General features: G+C 39.4%; 1 protein-coding gene across 2 annotated transcripts; it reads right to left on the reverse strand.

The window, feature by feature from the left end:
• Window positions 1-1,373: 1,373 nt before the first annotated feature.
• Window positions 1,374-20,670, reverse strand: EIF3D (eukaryotic translation initiation factor 3 subunit D). Of its 2 annotated transcripts, none has more exons than XM_081957656.1 (15): window positions 20,529-20,670; window positions 18,466-18,597; window positions 17,488-17,533; window positions 15,520-15,656; window positions 15,009-15,094; window positions 14,504-14,576; window positions 14,281-14,393; window positions 13,450-13,582; window positions 12,587-12,734; window positions 11,733-11,863; window positions 8,794-8,879; window positions 8,534-8,663; window positions 7,370-7,512; window positions 5,981-6,261; window positions 1,374-1,524 (listed from the first exon to the last, which is right to left on the reverse strand). In XM_081957656.1, the coding sequence occupies exons 2-15, from the start codon at window positions 18,586-18,588 to the stop codon at window positions 1,511-1,513; spliced, it is 1,644 nt and encodes a 547-aa protein (XP_081813782.1). In that variant the 5' UTR covers window positions 18,589-18,597; window positions 20,529-20,670; the 3' UTR covers window positions 1,374-1,510. The 2 variants fall into 2 exon arrangements, with proteins under 2 accessions (XP_081813782.1, XP_081813783.1); XM_081957657.1 differs by having other exon boundaries at window positions 18,466-18,591; window positions 20,529-20,628.
• Window positions 20,671-25,437: the final 4,767 nt, after the last annotated feature.

Here is a 25,437-nt window from a genome sequence, read left to right on the forward strand (position 1 = left end):
TATATTCCCAAATTAACTTTATTTCTCTTACTGTCTTGTTATCCTTCAACCAAAACCAAAACCCATGATCCATTGAGCTAGACCAGTGGTTCCCAACGTGGGGCCCCACAGGGAGTTAATTTGATTTTTAATGAGGGCAATTTGAACCTTGTTTAAACCAAACTAATGGCCTTTTAGGCTTCCTCCTTGTAAGTAGAGTTCTTTTTGAGCAAAGTAAGAATTATATGTCACTAGGGGGGGGGGGCATCAGAATTTTAAAAATGCTTAGGTGGGGCATGGCCAAAAAAAGGTTGGGAACCACTGGGCTTGCCTGGACAAACACTGGCATTCTTGAAGCACTGCCCCCCCCCCCATAACACATAGCTCTTCTGAGGATATTCCATTAGTTTGCTTGACCTCATCCATCCATACCTACTGACTTCCATTCTTTCAATCACACCAAAGTATTTTCTTCAGCCTATCCTCTTGCATCATGAGACCAAAGCATGTTTTTCTTCCTGATGATCACCTCAGTAAACCATTTAACCTTTATTTGGTCTAGAAATTGTCCTTGCTCTTAAAAAGTTTGTGGTACTTTTAGGAACTATGTCCAATGATTAAAGTCTGAGGCATCTCCTTTCGCTATAATTTGTAGCTTTGGTCAAACATGAGTGGTGGCTCACATACCATACTTATAAAGTGGCTTATGTTTGATATATGTGAACCTATTGGGATTATTCAACAAATGCTTATTTAAATTGCTTACTTAGTAAGATAAAAACCACAACACAAATAAAGAAATGCTGCAATCTCAACTGCAAAAACCAAAATGCAAACCTTTTCCTAAATTCTATCATTTGACTTTTTAGAAGTATTTCTCCAGTAAAGGATCCTTCATTTCTATATACAAATGAAGCATGCTTTCATGCACAAATTACTGTAGTGAGATTATTCCATGCACAAAGATGGACAATTCACAATGAAATAATGGTTGGTGAAAATGATGGAACTTGCTGAGATGGCTAAATATTTAATATGATCAAAGATATGTCTACATTTATTGCTGATTGGAATCCTTAGACTTTATTGTGAAACCGAAAAAAACCCGCCTGCTCTGGCCCACTTCTTGGCTTTCTTGTGGCCTGCACAGCACATCGGGATCGCCTGCCTCCACCTGCTGCTTGGACTGGTTAATCAATTCACCTGTACTGTGCAGGCTGCTGCCGGCCATACCCACCCCTCTGGGCTGATGACGATCTTTACTAGGGCTTATTTTTGGGAAGGGCTTATATTAGGCGCACACTTTAAAAATCGGGCTAGGGCTTATTTTCTGGGTAGGTCTTATTCTTGAGGAAACATGGTACTTAGATGTAGTAATAAGACAAAAGGACACATTTATCAAGATTATGATTTTTTTATTTCTTAAGGTCTAGCCAAACAAGGTCCAGATTCAGCTCTGATCCATCCTTGAAGAATAAAAAGTCGAATGACCTTCAAGATGCTGTTGACCCTAAATGCCTGGTTGTAAAGTTCAGGTCTCTTCTTCTGCAACACAAAGAACAGATCAGAATGGAAAATGTCTTTCTATCCCCAGCCACAGACAAAAAAGCCTTAATTTTTGCCGTTTGCATATATTCCACAGTATTAATTTCTGTATGTACAGATAATAACTTTCTGTACAGTAGAAACCCTCATCAATCATTTGACAATCAAATGGCAGCAAAGGTTTTAGCAAAAACTTCTGAAATTTCCCCAATTGTTTATATACAGCTGAAATCAGAAAAGACAAAGATAGAACTGGTTTTTTAAAAAAATGATTAATATTGTCAGGTATGAAGAACCAGATCCACACGTGCAGAGTTCAAGCTAACTACTTGATACCTGAAAGTAGATAGGGCACCAAGGAATTTAGGGAGGGGCCAATTCTGGTTCTGGCTCTTTTTACTTGGCTCCTCGCTATGCATCAGCAGCCCTGCCCGAGCTCCTCGAGCTAATCTCAGCGACGGCAGTTGAGACTCCCAGACTTTTGGTCATGGGGGACTTCAACTTGCCGTCAACGGGAGCGGCTTCCGAGGTGGCTCGGGAGTTCATGGCTTCCATGATGGCCATGGACCTGACCCAATTAGTGCAGGGCGCCACTCACGAAGGGGGCCACACACTGGACCTCATTTTTGTATCTGAACAGTGGACGAGTGATCTGGGAATAGGGGACTTAGTCATCACGCCCCTGTCATGGTCAGACCACTCATCCCTCCGGCTGGACTTCCCTGGCGCTATCCCCCACCGCGAGGAGGCGGAACCAGACTCTACAAGCTGGTACCGCCCCAGGCACCTGATGGAATCGGATAGATTCCAGACGGAGCTTGGGCCAATACCTGTAGCCTTGTCCCGCTCCCGCTCCGAGGACCTAGTGACTGCCTGGAATAGGGCGACGACTGGGGCCTTGGACCGGGTTGCGCCTTTGCGACCTCTCCTGCGGCATCGACCCACCCGGGCTCCTTGGTTTACTGAGGAGCTAAGGGTGATGAAGCGCCACAGGAGACGTCTAGAGAGCAGGTGGAGGTCCTCACGCTCCGAATCTGACCGAACACAGGTAAGAGCCTATTTGCGGACTTACCTTGTGGCAATAAGAGCGGCCAAGCGTAGACATTGTGCTGCCCTTATTGCGTCCGCGGATAACCGCCCTGCCGCCCTGTTTCGGGTGACCTGCTCCCTTTTATCGCAGAGGACGCGAGAGACACCCTTACAGGGAAGAGCAGAGGAGTTTGGGGAATATCTTCAGGACAAAATCGATCAGATCCGGAGCGGATGGACCTCCGTCAGTGGACCAGACGAGCCGTCAACAGCGAGTCTTGAGAGACCATTCTGGGAGGAGTTTGACTCTGTTGCCCCCGAGGATTTGGACAGGTTGCGTGGACGGCTACGACCCACCACATGTTCAATGGACCCGTGCCCCTCCTGGCTGATACTGGCAGCCTGGGAGGTGACACGAGGCTGGCTTCTGGACCTGGTGAACGCCTCATTGGGTGAGGGTTACTTACCAACCGCCTTGAAAGAGGCGGTGGTGAGACCCTTGCTCAAGAGACCTTCGCTCGACCCAATGGAGCTAGCTAATTACCGTCCAGTCTCCAACCTCCCCTTCTTGGCGAAGGTTGTTGAGAATGTGGTGGCGCAGCAGTTTCCACGACACCTGGACGAATCCGACTATCTAGACCCACGCCAGTCCGGCTTCCGACCCGGGCACAGCACTGAGACAGCCTTGGTCGCGTTAGTTGATGATCTCTGGAGGGCCAGAGATAGGGGTTGTTCCTCTATCCTGGTCCTATTAGACCTCTCGGCGGCTTTTGATACCATTGACCATGGTATCCTATTGCGCCGGTTGGAGGGGATGGGAGTCGGAGGCACCGTTCTGCGGTGGTTCGGCTCCTACCTCTCCGACCGGAAGCAATGTGTGTTGACAGGGGGGCAGAGGTCGTCCCTGAGGCCACTCACTTGTGGGGTGCCGCAGGGGTCGGTCCTCTCGCCTCTCCTGTTCAACGCATATGTGAAGCCACTGGGTGAGATCATCCGTGGCTTTGGGGTTGAGTACCACCTGTACGCTGATGACACTCAGCTGTACATTTCAACCCCAAACCACCCCAACGAGGCTATCGAAGTGATGTCCCGGTGTTTGGAAGCCGTCAGGGTCTGGATGGGGGACAACAGACTCAAACTCAACCCCTCCAAGACCGAGTGGCTATGGGTACCGGCACCTCGGTTCAGCCAGCTGACACCATCGCTGGCCATAGGGGGCGAACAACTGTCCCCTGTGGAGTGGGCGCGCAATTTGGGCGTCCTCCTTGATGCCCAGCTGTCACTGGAGGACCATGTGGCAGCCGTGGCAAGGGGGGCGTTCCACCAGGTTCGCCTGGTGCGCCAATTGCGCCCCCTACTGGACCGGAGTACCCTGCGCACGGTCACTCATGCGCTGGTGACGTCTCGCCTGGACTACTGCAATGCCCTCTACATGGGGCTTCCCTTGGGACGCATCCGGAGACTGCAGCTAGTTCAGAACGCAGCCGCGCGGGTTATCATGGGGAGTACACGTTACTCCCACGTAACACCGCTCCTGCGCGAGCTGCACTGGCTACCTGTGGCCTTTCGGGTGCGTTTCAAGGTATTGATCACCATCTTTAAAGCGCTCCATGGCATAGGACCTAGATATCTGCAGGATCGTATCCTACCACACACGTCCCTGCGACCTATTCGCTCACACAGGGAGGGACTCCTCCTGGTGCCGTCCGCTAGGCAGTGTCAGCGGGCGACACCTAGGAGTAGGTCCTTCTCTGTGATGGGCCCAACCCTCTGGAATGACCTCCCCCCCGACATTCGAACCACCACCAACCTCCGTTCCTTCCGTCAAAAGTTAAAGACTCACCTATTTCAATCAGCTGGCCTGGCACTTTCTTAGTTTTACCTCCCGGGGATTTATTTTAATTGGGTTTGGGTTTTTAATTGGGGATGTTTTTAGGGTTTTAGAATATATTTATTTCTTGTACAGCCTATCTCCTCCATCCAAATGTATTTAATTGTTTTATGATTGTATTTTTATCTGCATTGACTGTACACCGCCCCGAGTCCCTTTTTGGGAGAGGGGGCGGTCTAGAAATCCAAGAAATAAATAATAAATAAATAAATTTACAGTTGTGCAGTGATTCTAGACTAGTTCTGCACTTATCCCTCCTACTTGTCAGGCTGGCTGCTTCTCAACAATATTCAGTGCCATACACATTCTTTAAATTCTTGACTAAGGAAACTAGATACCATACTGAATGTACCTAGATTCTATTAATTATTTATTTCCCATGTACTATTTGAAAATCACAGGATGCTGTTCCACTTTGGATAATAGCTTAATTTAACCCTTTTTAATTAATGGACTAAATTCTGCAAAATATATAATCCAATATACTGATACAGCATGCTATGAATAATTTTATCATGTAAAAGAGGCTGGTAGTAGAATGATGGAAATTAGCCTCTCAAATAACTTATTTTGAAATAAGACTTTTACAAACTACAGCCTTAATTGGATGTATCTCAAACAGGCACCTCTAGCAAGGCAAGCTTCCAAAGATCATTATATGAAAACACATTAATATGCTTTGATAATATGAAAGTTTGTATTATTTTTTTTGTTTTTAAGAGAGATTTTCTGTTACTATTTTATTTAAGGTATTTATTTTTTGTAAGTAACCTAAACTTTGGCATTTAATAGTACCAAAATGTGGGTTGGCTAGCTAGCTTGCTAAATCTCCAAGAAAATACAACTTCTATCCCTAAGATATTCAGCAATAAGGAAGGGTTGAGACATTTATTCTCTGAAACATCCAAAAGCAGCAGCTAGATGTGGAAAATAAAGTGATTTAGCCCCTTCCAAACTGTGGATGAATTATTCCAGGATGAAGAAGAACCTCAATATACTGAGAATTCTGCAAGAGAACTACTACTCAGAATATATTAAGAGTTTTTATTCTGAATCTGCTCAAATTGTGCCCAATTTCTTTCAAAGCTATTTTTCTCTGAGATTCAATCTCCCTTTTGGATGAGCTACCCACTTTACATTCTTTACACTTAATCTTTAAAATGTAATTCTTTTTATCTAAGCATTTATCTAGTCCAACCTTTAAAAAAATGGTACAAATACTATTTTAAACAAATATTTTTGAAGGGTATGTGTCTATTAATGTGCTACAGAAGACCTGGGGCTCTACAATATGGATACCATAACATGGCTTAATGTGTACTAGTATTTCCTGTAGCAAAATTAGGATGCATTTTGCTTCTTTTGGCTTTGCTATTTTAATTCTGGTTGAGAGACAGAAGGTGAGGGTAGCAAATATCAGTTGAAAGTAGTAACTGCTACATCACTGAAGGCTATTCTAGTCAGATGGGTTAAGTTTTGGTTGTGAAAGTAAGTTTAAGAGTAGTGATTTATCTAGCAGTCTTCCAAAATAATTACCTTCTTCCTCCTCTTCCTCCTCCTCCTCATCTTCATCTTCATCAGAGCTGAAGGTGCCATCAGGCAGGCTATAAACCCGGATAACTTGCTTGTTGGGATCCTTCAAGATAAGGTACTTGCCCTCATCTAGTTTCATACATATGTCAATGACACAGCGCAGAATGCCCCAGGCGTTCTCCATGATTAAATTAATTTGGCTTGCAAATTCATTAGGTTTGAACTGCTGTGTGCCCAGAATCACATGGCGTGAAGAATCTTTCACATGGTATCGGGAGACATATCTAAGGAAGGATGAAGAGACAAAAGTTAAAAAGTGCAACAATGTAGTCCAACCTACTAGAAAAAAGGAAGATTTCAAGGTTAATGATTATTTGACTCAGCTAATTCAGTATGGCTACTAACAGACTATTAACTGCTAGTTGCATCTAAAACCCAATCAGCCCTTAATTCATCACTATAGTATCACTGTATCAGTAGCATTTCTTCTGTATATAGCATTACATATTCTAAGATTATCAATAACTGAATTGACAATACAGACACAACTTTGCTGTGTTCTGTTTCTAGTAAGGTTACAGCTGATACACCTGTGCAACAGTCTTCTTGACTATGATCTCCACCTGCTTTTGAAGGACCCATAAGGCCAGGACGACCCTAGATTATTTATTTGTATCACCTTAATTTTTTGCAAATAACTCAAGGCAGTGAACATATCCAACACATCTTTCTTTTCCTATTTTCCTCCCAAATAGCAACCTTGCGAGATGGATTGGACTGAGAGTGTGTGACTGGCCAAAGTCATCTAGCTGGCTTTCATGGCTAAGACAGGACAAACTCACAGACTCCTACTTTCTAGCATGGTGCCTTAATCACTAGTCTAGCTGAGACTACTCTTTCCAGAAGAGTATAAGAATCCTAGAATCAGTTTGTCTCTGAATCAAGGTGTCCAAGCCAGATTTTACCCTAAGAGCCTCCAGACACTGGGTCAAGAGTTCTACATCATCTTCAATGAGCCTGAGGTAAAGATATATAATTGAATTGTCTACATATTAATGATACTTCATCCCAAACCAGTAGATGATCCTTCTCAGCAGTTTCAGGTCTGAACCTGGATTCCATAACCAAATGTTTGGAGGTTCAGCTTCATGTCAGAGCAGGATCACCATAAGATTGTGCTTCCAACCCCTGATCCTCCCCCACAGTCCAGAAGGATGCTGTAGTCAAAAGCATCAGAAGTCACTGAAAGACCTAGAATTTATAAACTACTACTTCTTGGAAAACTATTGTTAAGAGAGGTTGCTGAAATTCTAAACGTCTTCCTAAAGACGTAGTTTCCCCTTTGTACACCAGACAACACCCCCTTTTAAATATATATATTTTTAATCTTACCCCAATTTAAGATATTCTGATCCAGCCAGCAATGCACAAGTAGTCCAACGAGCAAGTTTGTAACTATTATTTTTCAGTTCAGTGGCAATCACAGCTCCTCGCTGGGAATCCAGTTTCTGACGCCAATCTACTCCATTACAATGCTAGAAAAATATGCAAGCATATTGGATTTTCAATTATACCATACCGTATTATGGTAATTTACAAGCAGGTTATAAATGTGACGACATCATGCAAACCCATGTAACTCGGCATGGTTGGCAGCAAAGAAAGAAGGGAGCATCATTCTAAACCAGTGATGGCGAACCTTTTTTGGCTCACGTGCCAGAAGTGGGGGGAGCGCAGGGGGATCGAGTGCGGGCGTGCCACACCCATAATGCAATGCGCGACCCCCCCAGTGCGCATGCGCACACAACGCACGACCCCCCCCATTTTTACATGCTTTTTTCGCCCTCCCCAGGCTCCAGGGGCTTTATAGGAGCCTGGGGAGGGCGAAAGGAGCCTCCCCCGACCCCCCGGAGTGACTTCCGGGTTGCTCGGAGGGTCGTTTTAAGCGCTCCGAAGGCTTCAGGGACGGTCCCTGAAGCCTCCGGGGGGCGGGGGGCTCTTTTCACCCTCCCCGGGCTCCTATAAAGCCTCTGGAGCCTGGGGAAGGCGAAAAATAGCTTTTAAATAGGTGAACTCAGCTGGCCAGCGCGCATGCGCCTCGCGTGCCCTGACAAATGGCTCCACGTGCCGCTTGTGGCACGTGTGCCATAGGTTCGCCATCACTGTTCTAAACTATCATTCTTTTGTTTTTCATTTAGCACTCAACCTATGCTTTGCATAAAATGTAAATATACAAATTAGTTGATTCAATATTTAATGCTCAACAAACAACGCTCAATGAACCTGGTTGGCATGACAAGAGAAAGGCAATAGTATGGTAGGCCAACCAGTGGTGGTTAGATAATCAAGATGAAGATAAAAAGGAAATGGAGAACGTTCACATTCGTAAGTAATCATAATGAAAAGATTAACCAGCACAAATACTGTCTATACAAAATAACTGTAATGCTCTTCTCATATAATCAGTATAATCATATAATCAGAGTATATACATGAATCACTTTTTATTTTGATCATTACCTCAGCCAACATGCTGAGCCACTTATTTTTTCTTACCCTTGAATCCCATTCATTCAGTGTTTTAATGTTGATGAATGATACTTCTCCATTGGCTCCAATCATCACTCCATCGTGCTCACAACGTACTATCAGATCAATGTCATCTCCCAACTTCCATCTTCGATACCTACAATCCAAGAGTTTTGCTATTTCAATGGCATAACAGCTGTTTATTCAAATGACGAGTTTCAATGAAAACTGTAATATGTATAGAATTAAAAAAAATCAAATCCTATCAATGAGCTAGAAGCACGTACCGATATGCAACAGAAGCAACCTCATTCTTATCCATGTCATCTTCCACAAATGGGTTTGGATTGGGAAATGTGTATTTTTCTTTCCCCTGTTAAAAAATGACATGCAGAAATGTGATCCAACAGCAATAAGTATACGATCAAGATAGTCATGGTTGCTTCATAAGGAATTCCATTTTGGAATTACAAAATTTTAGTTACTGCTTCTTTATCAATCTTTCCACGAACAGCATAATAGCTTTAGGGTGTCACTGTGTGGATTTCATTACATGTTGAAATCCACACCAGAACGCAGATAGTCCCTGACTTACAACCATTTGTTTAATGACTATTTGAAATTACAACAGCAATGAAAAAAGTGAAGATTCTATAAAATATAGAATAGAATTTATAAATGGCTAGAAAACAAAAGCCGAAACAGGAAATAGAAGTCTTTATTTGTGGTTTCCCCCCCCCCCAAACTAGTATTGAATCAAAAGTACTGACCACATTGTAAATGTAATGGCGATATGAACAATTAATACTATTACAAGTGTTAGTACAACTATTATTACAAGATTATAGAAGTTAAAACCAATAGGAAGGCAATGTAGAATGGTGAACTACAAAGGCTAAACATGAATGTGGATACAGAAGGCTGTATAACTATTTTATACAGTTATGTTTGTCTTGTTTTTTTCTTTTTCTTCTTTGTTGCATCTTTTTTTTTGTTTTTAAAGGTAAAAATGTTTAATAAAAACTATTAAAAAAAAAGAAAAAGAAAAAAGTGACAATTGATGCTCACACTTGTGAACATCACAGCATCTCTAAAGTCATGTGATCAAAATCTGGTCATTTGCCAACCAGGTTGTATTTAGAACAATCGCAGCATCTTGGCATCACATGATCTCCAGGGGGCTTCCAAAAAGCAGTTAAGGAAACCAGATTTGCTTAATGATTATATGATTCACTTAACGATCATGGAGACTCACTTAACTATGGCAAAAAGATTGTAAAATTGGGCATAACTCACTTAATGACAACATTATTTAACTATGTTAAGTTCCAGCCCTAATTGTGGTAATAAATGAAGGACTACTATTTCTCTGGTCTTGCTCAGTAAATATTAATAGCTCTAAGAAAAAAAACGGAAGAGCTTATAAAAGCAGAAATAATAGTTCTTAATCTATTTTTTGCATGTTTAATTGGAGTACTACAGGATAAGCGTTTTCTTGGTAAGCATAGCAAAACCTCCACCTGGTTAAGTTGCAAATACAGGTAGTCTTTGACTTACAACAGTTCTTTTAGTGATTGTTTGAAGTTACAACAGCTGAAAAATGTGACTTAGGACCATTTTTCACACTTATGACCGTTGCAACATCCCCATGGTCACATGATCAAAATTCAGATGCTTGACAACTGACTCATATTTATGATGGTTGCCATCTCCTGGGGTCATGTGATCACTTTTTGCGACTTTCTGACAAGCAAAGTCAATGGGGAAACCAGTTTCACTTAACAACTACATTACTAATTTAACAACTGCAGTGATTCACTTAGCAAATGAGGCAACAAAAGTTGTAAAATGAGGCAAAATTCACTTAATAAATTTCTCACTTAGCAACATGAATTTTGGACTCAATTGTGGTCCCAAGTTGAGGACTACCTGTATAGTCATTATAGCCAATATCCTTTAGAGCAATAAGCTGGGAACTGGAGGTGCTGGTAAGATCACTGCTGCCAGTGAGGTGGAAAGGATAGGGGGAATTATAATGGTGAGATGATTCTACATGCATGAGAAAATCTATCCAATTAGAGCAACTTCCAAAATAAAATCCAGAAGAAATCATGTTTGCATTATTATGGAACGGTATAGGGTTTCCTGCCTAGGCAGGGGGTTGGACTAGAAGACCTCCAAGGTCCCTTCCAACTCTACTATTGTATTGTATTGTATCAGGAAAACTGTTATGAACATTGCTGGATCTCAAATCAAAAATAGTTATATATTTGATTACAGCACCATATTGGACAGTGTAGTTCATGCCATACAGCAGAACATATTAAGGTTACAGAACACACAATTATGTCTCTCAGAAACAATTATAATGAATAGGAGCTACTAGAAAAATGGTACTTTGAGAAACAGAATAGGGAAGAAAGTAAATAAGAGTGCATATTATCCCTGCATTTAACATATTCAGCAGATATAATACAAAAGTTGCAAGACTGCAAAAAGTATACCTGGAATTAAAAGATAAGACTGAAACACAAACACAATGAGATACCCAGACAATACTAATTTATTAGCTAAAGTAGACATTGAACAGCTTGTTAGGAAAATGAATGGTGAAAGTTTCAGGTTAATGCTAAATATTAAGACGACAAAGGAATATTTATTTTAGGCAGGAAAGTAATAAAGACCTTTGATGAGATCATAGAATCTATAAATGCAGCTATATTTCTATGACAACATTAGTCAGAATAGTTAAGGCAATGGTGTATCCAGATAATAATATATACCTATGAAAACTAGATACTCAAAAAGTGTGAAAGGTAAATTATCTTCAAATTATGGCTTAGGAAAACTAACAGCGTGCTATGGATTAGAAGAACTAGTTACTTTATGTTGCATCAAAAGGACTTGCTGTCCTTTTGTGATTATGATCAGCAAGCAGAAATTCTGCTGCATTTTACACTTGTGATGCAAGCAGATCATGGATCAAACCCCAACCCAACTATACTTACTAAGTTTGAAGGAAATTGAAGAATAGGAAGACAATAGATTTGGCGGATGTACAAGATCAATGAAATTATTAGAATGTGCTTAAAAGAGTTCTAAGTCCAAGGAATGTCAGAATGGTGAGTATTTGTTCACAACTTCATCGGGATTCAAACTGAATCCAGTGACGTCTAATTAAAAATTTTTAAAAAAATCTATGGCAAATTAAATGTTCTATTCTTACCATTCTTAAGCATTGCTGAGAGAAGTTATGGTTGATGTAAGTGGCTTCCATAGCAAGGTTGCGAGGTGAGTTGAAAGAATTGCCTTCATCTTGTGGTGGCTCATTAGCAGTTTCACTCACTGTAAGAAGATCTGAGAATACAGACAAACACAACTATTGTCAGAAAGTTTAATATCTCAATCCTATACAAAATTACTCTAAATTACACTAAGATAGCAAGTCATAAGAACTAGAAAGTCTTGATCCCCCCCCCCGCCCCTGAAACAGTGTTTACCCCTTTGATATAAAAGAACCAGCTGGCTACCAGTGCTTCGCAACGAAACTATGTGATCGGGCTATGCAGGAGAAACTTGGTTCACAATCCGTTGGCTCAGTGATAGTTGGGGATTGAAACACATAAGGGAATATCACTCCCACTGCCTTGAGTCTAGAAGCAGTTCCATAGGTGGAAGGTATAGATATTTTGGTGAGGTACCGACATTTAGTACTGTAAGGAACCCCAGACTACTCCTGAGTGAAGGAGTGGAATGTCTGCCAATTTGAATTAAGGTGACGGAATGTGAGGCAATTGAAAGATAGAACAGAGTTCTTTTCAGGTGGGGAGGGGGAGTAGAACTCCTTAGCATCTGAGCATGTTAATTACTGTATAAGAAATACTAATGATCTGATGGTCATTTCAAAAAATCCTTTCTTAGCGAGCACCTAGAGAACAAGAGGAACATACGTGCCAAATTTCAAGTTTGTAGGCTTTACAGTTCTGGAGATTTCGTGATGAGTGGTACATTTTACATATGTAGGTTACAGGGCCACCACTATTATCTTGTTTTTCTGCAAACATACACGAAAAGACTCACCAAAATCAGAGTTGTCCCTTTTGTCAAAGAACAGCTTGGATCCAACTCTTTGGACTATGATATCCCAGGAATATACTGAACGAGTGCAAGACATGAGGGTAGCTAAGATAGCATCTGTAGCAAATACGTTCCCTTGAGTTTTGGCCAGCTATATGCAGAGAAAAGACACAATGGGCAAGAATAGGAATGTAGTACCCAGATTAAGAAAAATGAGCTGAAATCCCGTCTACTTCTAATGATCTATCTGTCCATTTCCAGAAATTCAAATTTAGAGCAAAAAACAACAACAACAGGTTTTAGAATATTTTTTTTCTATAATAAAGGAAAAAACTGTGCCATTTGATTTCCCTCAATTAACCCATATGACATTCAATATTACTCTAATATTTATAACCTTCACATTTAAGAATTTTGGCCGGAAAGGACAGAAATGAGAAAGTAAACTAGTCATCTGCCAAATAAGCGGTTTAGTTTGTATTTTTTCTCACCATCTCTGACATTCACAGAAATTATACATTCTTCCATCTATTATCAGTATAATGACTACAAATCATTATCCCCAAATCCAGTAAAGATAAAAAATCTGCAACGCTAATAATTAGGTCAAATACTGTAAATATTTTACCAGTTTTTGAAAATGGGCTTTATGGAATTTCTGACAGGGGATTATACTATATTCAACTATATAATTACTCTATGCCTTTTGCCTAAAAACATGGTACTATATTTTACTTAGCCTTGCCCAGCATAATGTAAGTTTCTTGTCTTATCAAAGGTAAAAAAAATCTATTTTTCTTTCCAAACAAAGCACCATTAAAAGGTCTTCTATTCAATAATATAAACTAAACTAATAGATACTATACCTTGCGTATGACTGGATCATCAGTGGTAGTCACAGTATGGAAGATGCGCTTAATGCTACGAAGATTTCTTTCATTTCTTGTGGTGATGCGGTCAAAACCTTTGTCATAATGTTCTAAACCCCCACAGCATTCTCTGCAAATTAAAGAAAATGAAAGTCTCCCCAAAATATCACAGAATAGTAAGTACTGTATAACTGTACTGCAACCAATCCAAGGAATAAACACAAATTATCATCCCACTTCTATAATAACCTTCTCTAACCCATGATCTTTTATGTGTGACAGAACATAATTCTCACTTCCAACAACATGATCATGGGAACTGTGGCCAACAAATCTGGAAAGAATTAGCCTCTGGCACCATCTTTGCCAAATCAGTTTAGTTTCAATCTTCATACAGCAAAACCCCATTTTAGAGATGTGAAGATGATGGGAATTCTTATCATGGAATTGGGTCTTTGGGCCAGTCTAAATAACTAGTGTTGTCAGATAATTTTATACCTTGGATAATATTCTGTTTTGTTGATTTTGATTAATGGTATGCATTAAATCTTCATTTGTTGCTTATTCAGGAACCAAGTACATTAGCAAAGAGGACGGCAATACAGAGGAGCAAGCGAGAGAAGGGAGAAGGAAGGAAGAAAGGAGAGGGAGAGAGAGAGAGAAAGAGAAAGAGAAAGAGAAAGAGAAAGAGAAAGAAAGAAAATATGTCACCCTTTCCTAACAAAATGTACTTTAAGTGTCTGGGATTCTTAACTCTTTAAGAATTTGAGAAATTATAGTCTGGGAAATGTGATCAGCTCAGTTGGTGTTGCTAATTCCAAGTCTTACATGTCCTGAGGCTCTGACACCTCCAAATATCTCATTTTCATTAATCTAGGGAAATCCATCTCCTCCTTCACCTCCCAGTCACTGCGAACCTCCACTGAGGAATCACGTGGCTTCTGCAGATTAAACATAGGGAGATGGAAAAAAGGAAAGAGAAAACTCATCAGTGTTTAATACAAACACCCCCCCCCCCAATCCCAATTCATTACGAAAGAGAATATCATACCTGAGATTTTTGGTCCCATTTCTGTCTCACTCCAAACTGCTTCTGAAATTTCTTTTGCAGACGCAGTCTATCTCTGAAGTAACAGAAAATCAATAATATTTTTGTTAAATAAGAAGACTTTGACAAAGGAGTTGCTTATTCCAAATCCTTCATTCACAATAAAAAAGTTAGGCTGCTAAATTAAAGAGTATGGTTGATCCCAGATATACTTGGTGAAAAACAGGTATTTCACTCCATGATTGCAAACTTTAATATAATTACTTGAAAAGTACACTGATCAAGGGTGGATATGAGAAGGTATAAATGCAAGTTTAATAAACACAACAAAGCAAATGGTATTTTTGATTCATAGTCAAATACAAAAACAATTCAGCAACTGGATGAATTCAAAATACAGCATAGCGGAACTCAGCAACTCATTTACTGAATTATTTGCTTCACAGAAAAACTGACTTGTTACTGTTACAAACAAAAACAAAACTGTTCTGCCACAAAGGAAGATTACCTCTCCTTCTGCTTGGCACTTTTAGGCAAAGTCTGTAGGTTGAATTGAAGTATGTTCCGTCGATCCTTGTCTCTTCGAAGATTTCTCTGAAAGGAGATATTTGTGTAAATAGGAAAAATAAGCAATTCATTTTAGAGTATCTTGGAAACCAGGGGAAAGGACAACAAACTTGCATGATACCTGCACTATGTTCACTGCAGAGCATTAGATATAGTCAGAAATGTCACTGAGCTTTAGGAGGTATAATGGATGTGTATTTTAAACATTAGAGACTGCAGGCTGCCCATTCCTCACTTAGGGAGTTTCAAACTTGTTTCAAAAGATAATTCAATGTTAGAGAAAAGGAAACATTTCCCAAAAATTGCAGCAAGAAATTATCTAGTAGGCTGGAAGACAAGAGATAACATTTTCTGCATATATCTTGAAAAGAGTATGTTTGAGGGGGGAAGGGGGAGGGAAAAAGCCACTAAGCAGTCATTCAAGTGTAAAACCTTTAATGAGAATGTCATACCTGTGCAAATCTCATACGATTCCTCTGGTAAGCAGTTTTCTGGGTTCGTGTTGTGTCCACTAACTGGAAACTGGCTTCATCTTCCTCATGGAAGTAAGCATATTGACTTCCTCCTCCAAACTGGGACGAATATTTATCTAGAAATATAATTATAATTAATAATATAATTAATATATTATATAATATATGTAATTAACAATAGAAATACAAAGGGATGCGGTCGCTCAGTGGCTAAGATGCTGAGCATGTCGATCAGAAAGATTGGCAGTTTGGTGGTACCACGTAACCGAGCTCCCATTACTTGTCCCAGTTTCTGCCAACCTAGCAGTTTGAAAGCACGTAAAAATGCAAGTAGAAACATAGGGGCCACTTTGGTGGGAAGGTAACCGCGTTCTGTGCGCCTTTGGCATTTAGTCATGCCGGCCATATGACCACAGAGATGTCTTCGGACAGCACGGGCTCTTCGGCTTTGAAACAGAACACTGCCCCCTAGAGTTGGGAACGACTAGCACATATGTGCAAGGGGAACCTTTACCTTTTTATAATTACCACTATCAGCTTTATGCTCAGGTTTTGGATTGTTTGGAAGACCTAGGATTGAAATTATCTTAGTAATAAGAACCACATGAGAAAAATCATAAGGGAAACTATACTAAGAACAAAAGTACAAGTGGAAGAAATTTACTGGCTGATCATGAATTGAAGCTGGTCTGTTTTGAAGCCTACAAGTACAACATAAATTCTATTTTTATTGTGATTAATACAGAGATACCATACATTAATAGCTTCTATCGATGTTTTGTATACCCCAATGCCATGCTTTGGTAGAAATCTATTCATTAGATGAGGTACTAGTGTCATACACATTTGAGGAGACATGTAGGCTTGCAGAAATGCTTAGCTGTTCTGGAATGATAGAACAATGATGTCCATGTCCTGGAAGCCTTAGCAGAGGAAAAGTAATACTTAAAAAGATAATGCTGCTCCAAATCAATCAGAGAGGTCTTTTAGCAAATATAAGCTCAACACCAACTCTATATTACTTAATTAGCACCAGACTGGGTTTGATTCTTGGGGACAAACATTTACTATCCTAACTGTACACCTTTTCCCCCTCAACCTTGCCAAGCATTTTTTTTTCTTCCTATGATATCCACCCATATGACATTCAACCCCCATACGTGGGTTCTTGCTTGTTGATTACAGATTGACTGGCTCTTCCTAAAACTCATTCTTAGTAATTTATTAAAAATCCTTAATTTGAAGATTTTTATCCTTTCTCTCACTTTTTCTCAATGTTCTTTTATAGGTGTGCATTATTTCTTAATTCCACTGCTTTAATTATTGTTATCATAGGAATACTTGTTCTGCATGATCTTATGTTGCTCATTGTCTTCCTTCCTACCATTTATCTTGTTTATTTTTCTAGAACAATGCCCAGCTTAGTTGACTCTTGAACCAAGAAAACAAAATTATCTATTACCTTCTCATCTTATTCTCAACTGTTAGTAAGCATACAGACTGCAATTTTTAAATATTTAATATTAGTCTGGATATGTTGTTTCCCTATTTTATTTTTCCAGTTAGGCTATGTTTTATTTACTTTAGGTGAATAAAGTGAAATCATTGGCCTATATCACTAATTAATATTTGACTTCAAACTGTTGACTCTACCTGTCATTTCTTCCAATTCTGAACCGTTATATATTCATTATGAGCATTTCTCAGAAGAGAAAGTATGTGTCCTGGCCCTCCCAAAAGCCCTTTTATGTTCTACATAATGACCTTTTTGGAGTCAATGAGATATCCATTATCCATCTTAAATTAATTATTTTTTCATCAATCCTTTTGCTCTTTCTGAAAACTTGCCTATTCACTTGGTATTTCTCTTCCCATGTATAGTTTTATTTACAGATTCCCTAAAACAATGTTTTTTAAAATCTTAGACAAGTGTGCTATCTCACTCACTTGTGTATCGCTTATCTTGATAAGTAGCTCCAGTCCAGTCTGCAACCTAGGCAAAATAAAAAGAAGTATCTTTATATGAAACAATCATTGAAAAAAAAATTCAACATTCTCTAAAATTATCCCCCAATCCAGTTGAATTTCTGAGTTCTAGATCGCTTTCTCTAGAGACAGCACAAAGACTAATGTATGTACTAGGGGAATGCAGCCAAAAATGGTATCCCCATATTATTATGGTTGTATCCTCTTTGTCAGTATACTTTCATTTTTTCACCTTTAATTGTTGTAGTATAAGTATACTAAACAAAAGTGCTTATTTAGTTAGTTTATTGCAACAAAAGCGCTTATTGTGATTCATCACCTTGCACTTAAACTACACCCCTTGCTTTGTTTCAACATACTAGGAATTAGTGCTGTAACAGGTTATCAATGAATCAATACCCTCTAAGTCTAACGTATTTTCTTTTTAAGTAACATATGCGCCACCAATGACATTGCCAGAGTTCCCTAAATACTTAAGAAGCAAATGTTTTAAGCCAAGTTTTACCTAGATTCTATCATCTTGTATACAGATGAGGATTCTGTATTTTTCATAATGTTACTGGACTGTATGTCCAAGTATATTTCACCATTGGTGATATTAACAATATTAGGAGAAAGTCTATCATTGATTCTAACATTCAGATTCCCCGTAACAGCATACAACCATAAGGTTGAGCTATATTGAAAAACCAGAGTGAAAGAAAAGTTAACTTTAAAAAAATGTAATATTTTACAATTTATTTCCTATGTAGCTTGATTCCAATTCAGATGTTGTTCTGGGAATTAAGGGAATTAATAGGAATTAAGATACAGATTCCTGAATAATAAACAAACTGCCCGAAGCAGCATTTACATTAAAAAAATACAACTAACATTGTCAAACTGACAATGAGTTAAAATCGCTTAAGAACTTCTGTGCAAAGATTCAGATAAAAGTACCTTTCCAAGCCGATCTCCTTTGCTGAAGGGCTGATAAGGCATATCTTTGAATTGCTCCGGTACAGCACATGGACCCCAACCAGATGGGTTGTCCTGGACAACAGGAGTGACAAATTTTGCCATCTTCTATAACTATCAAAAAAGATGATGGGAGGAGTTAAAATACAACAATAGACAGCATAAACCTTGTGACATATTGTGACATTTTTTGCCTTTGAAGAGCCGGGGTAGGCGTGGCCTGCACGTGACACATCTGACCAGTGGGCCACCAGTTTGAGCAATAATGTTGATGGTTTAATAAAATTAGACTCAAAATGAATACACAAAAGCTACTAAATCCCAACAGAAGATAAAATTTATTCAAAATCCAAATGGAAAAAATGTCCAACACTATGATGAAATAATTTGGAATTCTTTTTATTCTGATATGTATAAAAGTCCACAAGGTAGCTTCATGTTCAACCTTTGGAAATGATATGCTATGCCTCCTGCTCAGGGGTGAAATTCAGCAGGTTCTGACAGGTTCTAGTGGAAATTTTGAATAGTTCGGAGAACCGGCAAATACCACCTCCGTATGGCCCCAGTGTGGGGTGGGAATGGAGATTTTGCAATATCCTTCTCCAAGGAATGGGGAGGGAATAGGGATTTTGCAGTATCCTTCTCCAACGAGTGGGGAGGGAATGGAGATTTTGCAATATCCTTCTCCAAGGAGTGGGGAGGGAATGGGGATTTTGCAGTATCCTTCCCACCAAGCCACGCCCACAGAACCGGTAGTAAAACAAATAGAATTTCACCACTGCTCCTACTCCTAGTAAACCACTGCAACATATAAAAACACTTAATGTAGTATCATCATATAACACAAGGGCATAGTGCATGCCCAAATCACGATGTATTAATCAACCTAGGTCTGTTAATATATTTTACAGAATCTGGGATCAGATTGTATTCTCTGGACTCTTAAACCTATTTCCAGTATTTTTAATTTGTTATGTTGCTATGCAGTTTATATAAAATACCTTATTTTCACATAGACTGATTTGATATCTCCTTTTTTTAAGTGACAATGTAATTTCCAGGTCATTTTTTTCTTTAATACAGCAGTTTCTCACAACTCATTTTGATAAATTTCTGCTGAAATACTATCTTATGATTCTCAAAATCTAATGAAAGTCACTGCAGTAGCAGGTAATAAACACATTATTGAAATATATGGCAGCAAATGTTCAGATTTTTTGGAGTTGTAAAGGAACAGAGGCAGTTGAGAGGGAATAAGGGATACTACTGTATGAGAGGAAAATGATTGGTGTCAAACGTTTCCTCTTTTCTCTTGGGAGGAACCAATGGCAAGTTTAGTGTTTTATGTATTTTTAGGAGGGTTACATTATTTTTTTGCCCCAACATGGGAGTAAATTATGCCACTAATGTCAATTACCCTACAAAAGTAACATACATATCTACAGGCTGCATTGTCTCTCTATAAATTGAATGACAATTTCAAAGAAAAATAGTCTTGAAATTAAACAGATTAGACAACTTCAATTTAGCAGCTATTTGTAAGTACTGACAATTTATAAAGATCCGCTTCCCATTCAGAATATGAACTCAAATGAACATGAAAGAGATCGTCATAATCTAGACGTCTCAGCAAATACGACCAGACCAGGTTGCTCTGTTCTTAACCGACACGGGGAAACAAAGAGGTAAATGTCACATCCAGGGTCTTTCTCAGTATCATCATCAGTAGTTCTATCCTTAGTTGAGTTACTGCTTTGGAGCACCGGGTCTTCATCATGACGTTGACAAAAAGGGGGAACAGGAAACGAGGCCCAAACTTTTACTATGGAGGCCTATTAACGGGGCATGGGAATGCGTGAATATCGAAGGATCTAGGAAGGCCTGAATGGGGCCTATTCTGAAGGTTCATGGGGCCTCACCACAGGAAAGGCAGGAGGGGTCCTTAACCCCACCCTGCATCCTAAGCTAAACCTGCCGGGGAAGAAAGACGCCGGCGTTCCGCAGCGCGAAGGGTCGTGGGCTCAGCTCCAGGATTCGCCTCTCACCTGTACGACCCAAATGGGCCCAGATGGCGACGGATTCAGCCCAGCAACTGGACGCGAAAAAGGCTCGACCGGTAGTCGCAGCCTGCTTAGTTGCTCGTTTCAACTTCCGGTGCCTTTTTTTTTTTGCGATGTGTCATTATACCGCGACGACGCAAGCAAAAGGTGATAGAGTACTGTTTAAAAACTAAGACAGAGCGTCGCAGTCGGTGTTGTTAGACGGCGCCTGATGTTGGTTACATTGGATGGGGATAATGTGGAAGATGACATAGAAGAAAGGAAGGGTGGGGGGAACGTAAAAGAAAACCTTTAACAGTCTAGGGATGAAATGCTTCAAATATCTTGGGATGCAGTAGAAAAAACCAATTCATCTGGCTAAAACTGTCATGAATAGCCAAACTCACAGAACTGCACTTGTATACATTGTTTAAAGAAGAATATGGAATTTTCAGGGTAATTAGTTTAGAACTAGAAATGGAAGCATCAGGCAAGGTTGTTTTGCAGAAGTTATGAGTCTTTGAAGAGGACTAGTGTAAATGCTAAAGAAAACATTGGAAAATTCAAACACATAATCTTATTTCACTTGGGAAATTTATTGAAAGAGGATAGGATGATGTTGCAGAAACTTCAGGACCTGGATTATTTTTCTACTATTAGAAATATTTTTTTGCCCAGATTAATAAATATAACAATACATTCTTAAACCAGAACCGTTCTCATTATGTATTTTATCTGAAACAAAGATAGTTGTTTTCTTAAATTATAAAATGGGAGAGCCTACTGGCTAGAATATGAATCTCTGCAATGCTAAACATAATGTAAATAATAAAAGGAAGGAGAGTCTTTGCTTTAAAAATGCTATTTTCTAGACAAGGGTATATATACGGTACTAACTTGGACTTGCATTAGATCAGGGATGTCCAGCCTTGGCAACTTTAAGATTTGTGGACTTCAGCTCCCACAATTCCCCAGCCAATCTTAAAGTTGTCAAAGTTGTACATCCCTGCATCAGATTGTTTATTTGTAAGTCAAGCTGGTGGATTTGTTCTCTTGTTTCTTTACACACGCTAGTAAACTGTATAATTCAGTCTTTATTCATATATTTGGCTACATTCATATTTTTTTGCTTTAGATCAAAAATTTTCTATAGAAAACAGTATCCAAGAGATCGGTAATATTTATAGCAGCAAAGCACTGTAATCTACTCAAAACATTATTTCTTAATTAAATTTGCACCTTCTTTTTAACCAAATGGTATGTATCTTCCAATGAAATACTAGCATTCTGAATATTCAATACCCCCCCCCACTTTTCAGCTTTTCAACCCCCGACAAGACTAGAAATATATTTTACTCAAATAATCTGGTCACTATACTATGAATATTGTATGATGGATAGGTTATTACTCTTTTTCTCTTCCTCTTATATCACAAGGAGCCAGAGAGGAACAGTCGTAATACTTTCCCTTCCCACTGAGCTCAAGTCATGCTTAGATACATTTTGTTTTTTAATGGTTTCCTGAATATTTTCTACAAGGTCATCTCAATGGCTCCCTATGTGATATTGATTTTGTTCATCTTCTCAATCAGATAGTTCAGAAGCTGAGATGTATTTTAAAGTCTACCACAAATTGCAAATTCACCTGGCTTCAAGCATAGATTGCTTTTAAGGCAATCAATTGTGCAGTTCCTAGAGCTGATACCATGTCTTTACTATAGTTTCCCTTTCCTGCAGTTTCACAGCTGAGTTTGGTGCAGTTTATTTCTACACCAGCAAGCTCATAACTCCCACCTTCATTCAGTTTCAATCTTCATTCATATATTCATTTCAACATGCATATCTTAGATAAGCTTTGCATTTTGCAGTATTATGAACATTTTTTCATCTCTAACATGGAAAAAAGCTAAAGTCTATTATAGGTATAACTTTAGTGCCTAGAGCAGTGATGGCAAACCTTTTTTGGCTGCCGTGCCAAAAGCGGGGGGAGCACAGGGGGGTTGTGTGTCAGCGTGCCACACCCATAATGCTATGTGCGCACTCCAGCGTGCGCGCATGCATGCAATCAGCGATTCCCCCATGTTTGCCACGGTTTTTTTGCCTTCCCCAGGCTGCAGAGGTTTTCTAGGAGCCTGGGGAGAGTGAAAACAGCCCCCCCCAGACACCCTCTGGAGGCCTCAGGAGCTTCCCTGAAGAAGAGCAGGAGAGCAAAAAACGGACCTACAGGGAACCCGGAAGTTCGGGAATGATGACTTCTGGTTTGTCCATAGGGTCGATTTTCGACCTCGAAGGCTCCCGAGGTCGAAAAACAGCCCTATGGACAAACCGGAAGTCATTCCCAAACGTCCAGGTTCCCCGTAGGGCTGATTTTCGACCTCCAGAGCCCTCAGGAGGCTTCCATTTAAAAAAAAGATTTTATCAACAATAAAATAAACCATTTTAAAAAATTCTATACTCAATACTTTTAAATGTATTGTGTATAGAATTTTTTAAAATTGTTTTATTTTAATTTATTGTGTGTAGAATACTTTTAACTGGTTTTATTTTAAATTATTGTGTGTGGAATACTTTAAAATGGTTTTATTTTAAATTATTGTATATAGATATATTTAAATATTTTTAAATGGTTTTTGAGGATTTTTAAATTATTTATAGAATATCTTTTTTAAAAATTATTTTTAGGAATTTTTTATTTATTTATTGTTTATCAAATATGTTTATTACAAGAAATGTTATTGCTTTTGGCAAATGTTTTATTTGTGATACAATATGTTGCTTTTAAGTGTGCAGGTTGGTGCATGGTTTATGTATCTCAAAGTGGCGGCTTTTCTATGGGCAGGCCAGGTTGGTGCGAGGCAGCTTTGCCAAATTTTGTGTGTTTCTGTGTGATACCTGGTTGTTTATGTAATTGTGAGGTGGTTGCTGGTTCTGTGAGCTTCCTGGCACTGTCCTTTATAATTTCCCACAATGCCTTGATGATTTTTATTCCAGTGGCTTTGTCTTTCCTGTCCTTAGGGTTAGGGAAAAAAACTGATTTCGTCTGCAGTCTTTTGGGGGGAAATTGTTATTTTTGGGTGTTTTCCTGGCTCTGTCATAGTTTGTATGTGTGGGTGTGTAATGTCCCGCAGTTATCTTCACATTAATAATGATCAAGCACGAATAATATTTCCTTATACATTTTAGTGACCTTTCCTTACATAATTGGTGTTTTCTTTCATACTTTTAGATTTCTAATTTCTGTTTCTGTTAGTTAGCAATTGATAAAACAAATCCCACGTGAAAAAGTATTCGAAGCCTTCTTGATTTTAATTGTCAGTTTATTCATTCCTGCACATTCTAATATTTATTCATTTTCATATCTTTGTTTTTCCACTGTTGTGCAAACACAATTCCAACAGCTGTTAACACGTGTAAAATTAAATATGTATTGTATTCCCTTTGAAATGCCCAACCAATTACTGGTTTTAAAGCCATATCTTGCTTTACCATTGCTTCTAACCATGACACCACTAACTCTTGAATAGCTACTTCGTCTGTCCTAAGTACTGAACCTAATTCAGATATTCCTGTTTTTTGAACTGAGGAAAAAATTTCAGAAAAAGAAATCTGCATTGCTCTGGGAATCTACCTATGACATTCATTCTTGATCTAACTTCTTAAATGAAAAACTATACCTTTCTTGTTTGTTGGGGGACATGTAGCGGTCATGTTTAAAAGTTGCTAGCTGCATCACATTTCTGCTAAGCCAGCACAAAGCTTGCTCAAGGTTTTGTTTTGCAACATTTCTATGCAACATTCTTCGCTTTGCAACATTTCTATGCAACAGTCTTCTGTAACATCTTTTTGTAACATGTGAACAAGCTTGCCCGGTAACACGTATACGTGACAAGTGAACAAAGCCTGCCCAGTAACAAGTGTTTTAACCAATCATGTAATAACACGCTGTAAGACAGAAACCTTTTGTATGATTTTAATAAATACCGTCTCAATCGGGCAGCCGGGGTCTTTGGATCTTGCTGAGCTGGTTGATGCGTTGCAACACATCATGGAGTCCGTACTTCCTTGGCAGTATCAGGCCCGTCTAACCTAGGCGCACCCCAGCTGGGGTCCCATAGCCGAGCTCAGTCAGGCTCACCTCTGCAGGGGTTTCGATGCCTAGCTCCGGCTCACCTTTGCAAGGGTCCACACTCAAAGCAGACGAGGTCACCGTGTGGCAGCCAGCCACACACTCACTCTCAGGGACATCCTTCTTGAAAAGACTGTACATTGCTGGGTGAAAACAGAGGTCCCTTCTGTTACCTGTAATGTAGTCCTTAGCTTACAACCACAACCGAGTCCAATATTGTTTTATTTCATCTGCAGTTCATATTATTTAACAGGATGAAGAGGCAACAGAGGCCTATGACCGCTAGGACAGTAATCTTTCCTATGTAAGTGGCTGTTTTATTGCTTTGTGTGCTGGTTTCATCCTTAATATAGTAGTGCAAGCAAGCAAAGTCTTCCTTTCTGTATCTCTTTGTGCAGGCCATTCATTAGAGCAAGGTGGGTGCCGTCAACACACAAAAGGACAGTAATCTTCCTTTTCTATTATTTTGTGTGCTGGTTTCATCCTAATGCAGTGCATGCAATGAAAGAGTTCATTTTTGTGTCTCTTCTTTGTGCAGGCCATTCATTGGAGTCAGTTATATTGAAGACTGGCAAGGACAGTCATCTTCCTTCTGTAAGTAGCTTTTTTATTGTTTTGTGTACTTATTTTAATCTTATTTAAGTGGTAAGTACACAAAATAATAAATTTCCTTTTTTATATCTTTTTGTAGATCATCCATTGGGGCAAAGAATTCAGTGACATCGTCTTGGCTACTCCCACCCGGTCACATGACTGCCAAGCCACTCCCACCTGGTCACATGACTGCCA

Source organism: Natrix helvetica (assembly GCF_964273705.1).
Source record: "Natrix helvetica genome assembly, chromosome: 6".
In the NCBI taxonomy this organism is placed as follows: domain Eukaryota; kingdom Metazoa; phylum Chordata; class Lepidosauria; order Squamata; family Natricidae; genus Natrix; species Natrix helvetica.

What these genes read in the sequence shown, in the direction of transcription:
- EIF3D (XM_081957656.1), bottom strand. Translation starts at nt 18,588, where the DNA reads ATGGCAAAATTTGTCACTCCTGTTGTCCAGGACAACCCATCTGGTTGG. An exon ending in TCAAGATAAGCGATACACAA is followed by an intron (nt 15,657 to 17,487) that starts GTGAGTGAGATA and finishes TTATATTTCTAG; the next exon opens with ATAAATATTCGTCCCAGTTT. An exon ending in TGAATGAATGGGATTCAAGG is followed by an intron (nt 7,513 to 8,533) that starts GTAAGAAAAAAT and finishes ATATTTTTCTAG; the next exon opens with CATTGTAATGGAGTAGATTG.